The 9,076-nt window shown below is 50.6% G+C and overlaps 1 protein-coding gene across 2 annotated transcripts in view; it reads right to left on the bottom strand.

Moving 5' to 3' along the window:
• Nucleotides 1-345: 345 nt before the first annotated feature.
• The window catches only part of LOC137562488 (beta-1,3-galactosyltransferase 5-like), a 72,731-nt gene continuing 64,000 nt past the window's right edge, over nt 346-9,076 (bottom strand). For both annotated transcript variants that reach the window (XM_068273873.1, XM_068273872.1), the window contains exon 3: nt 346-833. In XM_068273873.1, the coding sequence (XP_068129974.1) occupies nt 364-833 (470 nt within the window). In that variant the 3' untranslated portion in view covers nt 346-363. The remainder of the gene's footprint in view (nt 834-9,076) is intronic.

Genomic DNA, 9,076 nt, shown 5'->3' with positions numbered 1-9,076 from the left:
TGTGTGCGGAGTGCCCTCTGTAAACTGGCCCCACGATTACCCAATAACCCGCGGCCTTTGTGAGGAGCGGCCAACACTACAATGTTCTCCCATTTCAGGAAAGCCATTCTTTCCTCTTCATACACAAATATTAAAGGTCCCAAATAATAATAATAATAATAACAACAATAAAGTTAAATATGGCTGTAGAATGTCTCGTGTCTTGTCAGACTGGAGTCCTAGGCACAAAGGTAAGTGTTCGAGAGTGGGTGTGTCTCCGCCCCTGCTGGTGGTTGGTCCCTGGAGAGTGGGGTTGTCACAGCTCCGGCTGGTGGTTGGTCGCTGGTGACTGGGCGTGTTTCAGCTCCAGCTGCGGGTTGGTCCTTAGTGAGTGGGCGTGTCTCTGCTGGTGGTTGGCCCCTGGCAGTCCGCTGTGCGCACTTCTTGCCATACGCGCTCCATGTCCTCGCAGTTTATGCCGTGAACCACCAGCGCCTCCTTGTACTTGCAGGTGTCATACTTCAGCCCCTTCACATAGAAGCGGGGGTCATTGTGGTAGGTCAGTTGGGCCGCCAGGATGAGGAAGCCGAAATAGACGTCATCCAGCGGGAATACTGGCAGATACTGGGAGGCGTTGTAGAGGCTGGGCACCCCTGCCCCGGGAAATATGAAGCCACCCCCCGATACAAAGGCGGGATACTTGTCCTGCGGGTACAGCGACTTGGTGATGCGGTATTTGGTCTCCCGCAAAACGGGGGGTCTGTGCTGGTGGAAGCCGTGTACAGTGTTTGGGGTCCCGTGTTCTGCAATGTATCGTACAACATTTCCCGTATTCACATACTCGTCATCGTCACCTGCGGGGAGCAAAAGAGTCGTCATTTCTATAGACGTCAATGGCATATGTCTATATCTGCATATATCTATATATCCTATATACCTGTACGCTTATAATCAATATCCCATATCCATCCTATAATAAATCTCCTAAATCCCCCCTATAATCAATATCTCATGTCAATCCTATAACAAATCTCTGATATCTACCCTATGATCAATAACCTATATCAATCATATAATAAATCTAAATCCACCCTATAATCAATAACCTATTTAGATTCTATAATAAATCTGATATCCACCCATATTCAACATCCTATATCAATCCTATAATTAGTCTCCTATATTCAGTTTCCTATATCCACCCCATATCAGTCATATATATCTCTCCTTTGTCAAATATCCTATATCCACCCTATAATCAATATCCATGATCAACCCTAAAATAAATCTAGATCCAGTATACTATAACTATACTTTCATCAGCACCCTAAATAAATGCTGTATTTAATCTCCTATATCCAATATCCACCCTATAATCAATACCTTCTATTCATTCTATAATAGATCTCCTATATCCAGCATCCTATATGTACCTATAATAAATATCCGTTATTCAAAATCCTTGACCATAGTAATACTATAATATCCAATATCCGATATAAATAAAACCGATATCCATCCATCTCTACTAATTGCAAAACCTCCCCCCAAAAAACAAACAACAAATGTTTTTCACACAGTGATAAGATGCTGTAGAATAAGAAATGCTCCCATAAACAGAAATCCTACTTGTTTATACTTCTCAAAATACAAAGTGAGCTGACAGAAGGGGAGTCTAAATCCAATCCAAATTTTCCACAACTACAGTTTGTCATCAAAGGGTCACTTAAAGGATACCCCAACTGAAATGTGACATAATGAGATAGACATGTGTATGTACAGTGCCTAGCACACAGATAACTATGCTGTGTTCCTTTTTTTTCTTTCTCTGCCTGAAAGAGTTAAATATCAGGTATGTAAGTGGCTGACTCAGTCCTGACTGACAGGAAGTGACTACAGTGTGACCCTCACTGATAAGAAATTCCAACTATAAAACACTTTCCTAGCAGAAAATGGCTTCTGAGAGCAAAAAAGAGGTAAAAAAGGGGAATTTCTTATCAGTGAGGGTCACACTGTAGTCACTTCCTGTCTGAGTCAGGACTGAGTCAGCCACTTACATACCTGATATTTAACTCTTTCAGGCAGAGAAAGAAAAAAAGGAACACAGCATAGTTATCTGTGTGCTAGGCACTGTACATACACATGTCTATCTCATTATGTCACATTTCAGTTGGGGTATCCTTTAAGCCAACTGAAAAAAAATAGTTTTACTCACCTGGGGCTTCTACCAGCCCCCTGCAGCTGTCCGGTGCCCACGTAGACTCGCTCCGATGCTCCTGGCCCCCATCGGCAGGCCTGGGAACACGAGTGATTCTTCGCGTTCCTGGCCGTAATAGTGCCCTCTATGCTGCTGTATGCTATATGCTATAGCAGTATAGAGGGCGCTATTACGGCCAAGTGTCCCTTTAAATCAGTGTCAACTGCGGGCAGCGGTCTTCCTCCGATCAGTGCATTGCATACTGCGCAGGCCCCAATTCCCGTTGTGCGCAGTATGCACTGCACTGATTGACTGATTGGAGGAACGGAGGTGGCAATGGCTTAACCGGCAATGTTTCTGTGGGGTAACCTGAGGTGATTCACAACAATACAGGCCGTGTAACTAGCTGTGATGGGTGACGCTTACTCTGTTGCTCCTGTGGGACCTGAATTATCCAACGTTACTTCCACCGCCTCATGGACACACAGGACCCCCCATGGCTACTGGCCGCATAGCACCCTCTACGGCTGCTATGGTGATCTGCATACCTCCCAACCGTCCTGATTTGACTGGGACTGTCTCGGGTCGGGAGGTATGGTGCCCCTGGCACCCCTCCCTTGTGTCCTGGCGTGCATACCCCCCGCCTATGCTTCCCCAGCCCCAGTAAAGCCTCATCCGCTCCACCTGGAGTCTAGCACTGTGCATCCTCCTCTCACGCTCACAGCACCCTCTAGTGACGGCTTTCACAAGGGTGAGAGGAGGTAAACTATATGGGGGGGGGGGGGGCGGAACTAAACACCTCCAAATAAGCAATATGGGGGAGGGGCACTAGACACCAGGGAACTGTATAGGGGAGCGAGGGGCACTAGACACCAGGGAACTGTATAGGGGAGCGAGGGGCACTAGACACCAGGGAACTGTATAGGGGAGCGAGGGGCACTAGACACCAGGGAACTGTATAGGGGAGGGAGGAGCACTAGACAGCAGGGAACTGTATAGGGGAGGGAGGAGCACTAGACAGCAGGGAACTGTATAGGGGAGGGAGGGGCATTAGACACCAGGGAACTGTATAGGGGAGGGAGGGGCATTAGACACCAGGGAACTGTATAGGGGAGGGAGGGGCACTAGACACCAGGGAACTGTATAGGGGAGCGAGGGGCACTAGACACCAGGGAACTGTATAGGGGAGGGAGGAGCACTAGACAGCAGGGAACTGTATAGGGGAGGGACGGGCATTAGACACCAGGGAACTGTAAAGGGGAGGGAGGAGCACTAGACAGCAGGGAACTGTATAGGGGAGGGAGGAGCACTAGACAGCAGGGAACTGTATAGGGGAGGGAGGGGCATTAGACACCAGGGAACTGTATAGGGGAGGGAGGGGCATTAGACACCAGGGAACTGTATAGGGGAGGGAGGGGCACTACACACCAGGGAACTGTATGGGGGAGGGGCCACTAGACACCAGGTAACAGTACAGGTGAGGGTGGGGGCCTTTAGACACCAAGGAATAGGGGAGGGAGGGGCACTTGGAACTGTATAGAGGTGGGAGGGAGGTTACTAGGCACCAGGGAACTGCATGCAAAATTGGGGCATGGTTAAAGGTGTGGCAGGTCCCTTTTTGCTGGCTTCAAAAGTTGGGAGGTATGGATCCTTACACTGCTTTAAACAGCAGTTTTTATCCACCCCTACATCTGAATGGACTCATCCGCATGTCTGTCAGGAATTACCGATGGTAATTATTTAATAACTTGCAGCTACTTCTATCCTATATATGTTGTTTCACGGTGATTTTTTAAATGTATGTATCTACTGTAGTCAGGGCCATGCCGAGGCAGAGGTGAGAGAGGCTCCGGCCTCAGGGCGCAGTGTAGGAGGGAGTGCAGGGCCATGCCGAGGCAGAGGCGAGAGAGGCTCCAGCCTCAAGGCGCAGTGTAGGAGGGAGTGCAGGGCCATGCCGAGGCAGAGGTGAGAGAGGCTCCAGCCTCAGGGCGCAGTGTAGGAGGGAGTGCAGGGCCATGCCGAGGCAGAGGCGAGAGAGGCTCCAGCCTCAGGGCGCAGTGTAGGAGGGGGCGCAGGGCCGGGCAGAGGCAAGAGAGGTTCCGGCCTCAGGGCGTTAGTGTAGGAGGGGGCACAGTGACATGTCGAGGCAGAGGTGAGAGAGGCTCCGGCCTCAGGGCGTTAGTGTAGGAGGGGGCGCAGGGACAGGCTGGGCAGAGGCAAGAGAGGCTCCGGCCTCAGGGCGTTAGTGTAGGAGGGGGCGCAGGGACAGGCTGGGCAGAGGCGAGAGAGGCTCCAGCCTCAAGGCGCAGTGTAGGAGGGAGTGCAGGGCCATGCCGAGGCAGAGGTGAGAGAGGCTCCAGCCTCAAGGCGCAGTGTAGGAGGGAGTGCAGGGCCATGCCGAGGCAGAGGTGAGAGAGGCTCCGGCCTCAGGGCGCAGTGTAGGAGGGAGTGCAGGGCCATGCCGAGGCAGAGGCGAGAGAGGCTCCAGCCTCAGGGCGCAGTGTAGGAGGGGGCGCAGGGCCGGGCAGAGGCAAGAGAGGCTCCGGCCTCAGGGCGTTAGTGTAGGAGGGGGCACAGGGACATGCCGAGGCAGAGGTGAGAGAGGCTCCGGCCTCAGGGCGTTAGTGTAGGAGGGGGCGCAGGGACAGGCTGGGCAGAGGCGAGAGAGGCTCCAGCCTCAGGGTGCATTGTAGGAGGGCACACAACTCACTCAGCTATCGTTCCCCTATTGTGTTTGAAGCAGATAGAAATAAGAAAAGGGAATACATGGCAGTGACTGCAAGCCAGATAACTAGAGATTAGGGTGTTGGGGGCCCTGGGGCGCCTCTTAGTCTAACAGCAATCAGTGTTTGATGGCTCGGGTGGCAGGGAGGGAGGGGCGCACTGTGGTGTCTCAGCCTTGGGTGCTGGAGGACCTTGTCCCGGCTCTGACTGTATGTGTTAAGTTTCAACACTTTGTTTTTAATGGATATCACAATAGTAACCCTTTAATTGATAACAATAAACTTTTCTCACTTGTGTTTGTGAAAGCATTCCTGCAGCATTTTTTCACACCTGCCTAAAACCTTCTGCCATGCATTGTCCACACATGGTGAGAATGTAATCTTGTCTGCTATTTGCTGCAAGCGTGGCACCCATCAGAGCAGCCATCGGCCCAGTGGATTGCTGAGGAGTGGTTGTGGTCCACTATAAGCACATGCGGGGGGAACCTTTTCTTCAGTAGATGACCTGACTTGTTAAGCAATCACAGCCCAGTGTCAGAGATCAAGAGACCTTTGGGCATGATAAATCGATACCACGTTGTGTGGAGTGTGAACACACGTTGATAACGTTATCTAGTTTCGCAAGTCTTTATTCTCTGACTCATAAAGCAAGAAACTGAACCTCACCAAACAATGTATATCAAATCACGCCAATGTTTACCGGAGCTCAATGGAGAGTTTCCAGAAAAGTAACCTGAGCTGAGGCCAAACATCGTACGTTAGAGGGAAGGAGTACTAATAAGTAAGAACGCCTCGACCGATTGGCTCTCCAGCACCTCCAGTTCAGTGGATATTCTCCAACGACCCCTTAGGCTAGGTCCACACTAGACCCAGTTGCAGGACGGACCCTGCAGTCCGGATCAGGGGAAGTACCCACCGTACTGCAAACTGATGAAAGTGCATCAGTTTTGCATCAGTTTCCGTTCAGGTTTTTCCCTGACAGAAAACGTCTCCATCATTAGGAAGGAGTGGGAGGATTTTTTTGGGCCAATCATAAAGCTCAGGCTATCCGTTTTAACATCAGTTTTTTGCCTGTGGAGCTAGAGATGCGTTTTCTCATTGCTTTTACTACCCCTGTGTGTATCCGTGGTCCTGATCCGTTGCGTGAAAATGCAGCAGATCCGGACCTTCCGTTCAGGTTTTGAAAACTGATCCCCGCAAACGCAGACGGATCCGTTTTTTACTTGGGTGAGGCTGGCTGCTATTTTAAACATTAGTATCCGGGACTCCGTTTTTCATCAGGTTTGAAAAACGCAGCCAGGGATACGTTTCCGGACCTAGTGTGAACTGGCTCTTAGGCCCGCTAGAGGCATACATTTGAAAAAGCCGCAAGTTGAAAAGGTCGCAGGATAACCTTAATAGAATATTGGTAGTGTTACTGTTATTCTGCTACATTGATATAGTAAAATATTGGTAATATTTTCTGATATTTTACTATGACCAAACCTCTCCCTACTCTTACACAGAACCGCTCCCCCCCTGGTGGTGCCTAACCCTTAACCCCCCACTTGGTGGAACCTAACCTTTAACCCTTCCTGATAGTGCCTAACCCTTAACCCCAACCCTGGTGGCGCCTAACCCATTGATACTTGTGGGTAGGATGCGGAGTGGGTCCTTGCTTTTCCTTGCCACAACTGCACTCTGTGCACTGTGGTGTGTAACTATCCCACTAAATCTCACACTTCACACACTGCTTAGGGCACGCTTGTACTGGTAACGTCTAGGCTCTGGACATGAAAATGTAATGGCGGTCCATAGAGTGTGTAGACCGTCCCACAACTACGTGTGCTTGCATGCACAGCCAGTACAGCGTGTGCCTAACCCAAACTGGAGTAGCGGACGTGAATAAATACATAGCTAAGGAGGTGCACATAGCTATATACAGTGTCACATTCACCCTAAAAAAAAAAACCTCAACATGTTTCTCCAAAGCAATCCAGGCAAATGAGCAATTATGTGCTACTTATTTTCAGAATGTATTACTGTACTAGTGACCTTAGACCGTTTAAAAACGGCCTCTAGGGCTGTCATCACTGCCACATGCACACGCCCACACCCGACGGACGCGCGGAAGCAAACACGCTCACCGCACGCAGAGGCGTATCTACAGGGGTGCAGGTAGGGCATGTGCCATTGGTGCTTCTTACTGGGGGAGCTGTCTTATAGCATCCCTGGTGTTTTCCATACAGATCCTAGGTTTCTAGGATTTTGTCTGGGTGATATTCTTCTGCATGGTTAAATCTTTTTTTTTTGGGGGGGGGGGGGGCATTGTTATATGCCTTGCTTCACTTTAACTTGGAAAAAAAACAATTCAACCAAGACTACACATTAAATAGAATCTGTAAGCCTAAAAAGGTTAGGAAAAAAAATGGTTCTTTTCCGTTACCCAGGCGCAACCACTAGGTGGCGATAAAACTCCAGTGATCGCTGGCAGCAGAGTTACATCTTTTCCTACTATCCATGGCGGCCTGGAGAAGGAGTAGTAATTAACGCCACCTAGTGGTTGCGCCCGGCCAGGGGAGGACTGGGACCTTTTGGCCTGGGGGGAAAACACAAACTAGAGGCCCATGTTCATGGCAGCCTCAGCCCAAATGGTCCCCCCACACATACTTACTGTATATCCAAAGAGGGACTGTCCCTTCAAAAAAGGGAAAGTTGGGAGCCTTGATGGTAAGAGAGCAGAGTTTTTTTTCCCATGGACCCTCCAGGCAAGCCTCTGCTCTGCAGCATGCTGTGCATATTTACTTTCCCACCCTCTAATTGCTAATTGGGCTTTTATTTCCCTCAGCCAACCTAGTGGTTCATATTGCCTTATGCAATAACCTGAATGCAGCAGGCCATGCACCAGCCCTAAATTATTAAATGAGAGGCAGCCTGGGGGGAATTCTCCCCCCTTCCCCCCTGGCCAGTCCTCCCCTGCGCCCGGCTAATGGAATAGTACCAAAAAAAAAAAAAAAACATACCATCTTATTCTACTCCTAGCCCCCTCCATGCAGTTTTTGCCTGTCCCAACTGCAGTATTTTCAAGAAAAGCACAGCAAGATGGCTGCGGGCATGCACTTCTCACAGACAGAATTATCTTTTTCTTGCTGTGGGCTCTGTGCTGATAAAGTATTTCTGGAATCTGACTCCTCAGTCCCATGTATCTAGGGGCTCTGCATACCTCACCACTCCCTCTCACTCACAGACACTGCAGTCCCTGCCCACAGCATGTCTGTTAGCAAAAGGCAGCTGTGAGGAATGCAGAGCCCGGATCCATGGGACTGAGGAATCAGATTCCAAAAATACTTTATCGGCAGAGCCCACAGCAAGAAAAAGATAATTCTGTGAAAAGAGGAGGCAGACAGGACCGAGCATTAGAAAGGCTTAAGCTAAGTACTCACGGGGGGACAATTGTAGCTGTCGCGCACACGGGAGCGTGTGCGCGACAGTTCGGCGACAGTTCGGCGACAGCTCGTCGCCAAGTCCCTCTGCATCAACACGGCAGCAGAGGGATTAGCGATGCGGCGGAAGCTGTCGCCGAGGTTCCTCCCCCCCGCCGGAAGCTCTGTGTGCCGTGTGTGGGTAGCTGTCGCTAGCCCGCATACACATGCGGGGCTAGCGACAGTTCCGGCGAGGTTGCGGCGACGACTGTGAACATGTCAATCGCCTGGCGACAGCTCCGACGGGCGACGGTTCGGGGCGCGCGCGTCATACACACGGGCGAACCGTCGCCGCAACACGCGCGTGCCACGTGGTTGCGGCGACGGCCGTACCCCGTGTGTATGAGCCTTTAGAGGGGGCTTGGAGCTCAATGAGCTGTAATGGGCCTGCACTGGGCGTCCCCATGTCAGCAGATGCAGTCCCCAGCCTGATTACAACTCGACTAAGCTTGACAAGGAAAAGAAAAAAAGGGTTGCAAAGGGAGAAGGGGAAATTATAAGAGGCTGCAGTAAGTCAGCTGCAGCATGTGGGATGGTAGAAAGGAGGGGGTAATATTTGTTACAGAGTCTCGTTAAATATTTGGAGCCCCACCACATCATGGGGCAAATTTCAATGTTTGCCATAGCGCTGTTTTCCCTAGATAAGCCTCTGGCACACCCGCCCGGCTCCCTGGCCCGTCCTGCTCTTGTCCCAGGCTGTCCCTGCGGCAGGGGAT

This window comes from Hyperolius riggenbachi, chromosome 3, assembly GCF_040937935.1.
Source record: "Hyperolius riggenbachi isolate aHypRig1 chromosome 3, aHypRig1.pri, whole genome shotgun sequence".
Classification (NCBI taxonomy): domain Eukaryota; kingdom Metazoa; phylum Chordata; class Amphibia; order Anura; family Hyperoliidae; genus Hyperolius; species Hyperolius riggenbachi.
Note: the sequence above shows the minus strand (reverse complement) of the source record. Positions and strands in the feature narration are given on the sequence as shown.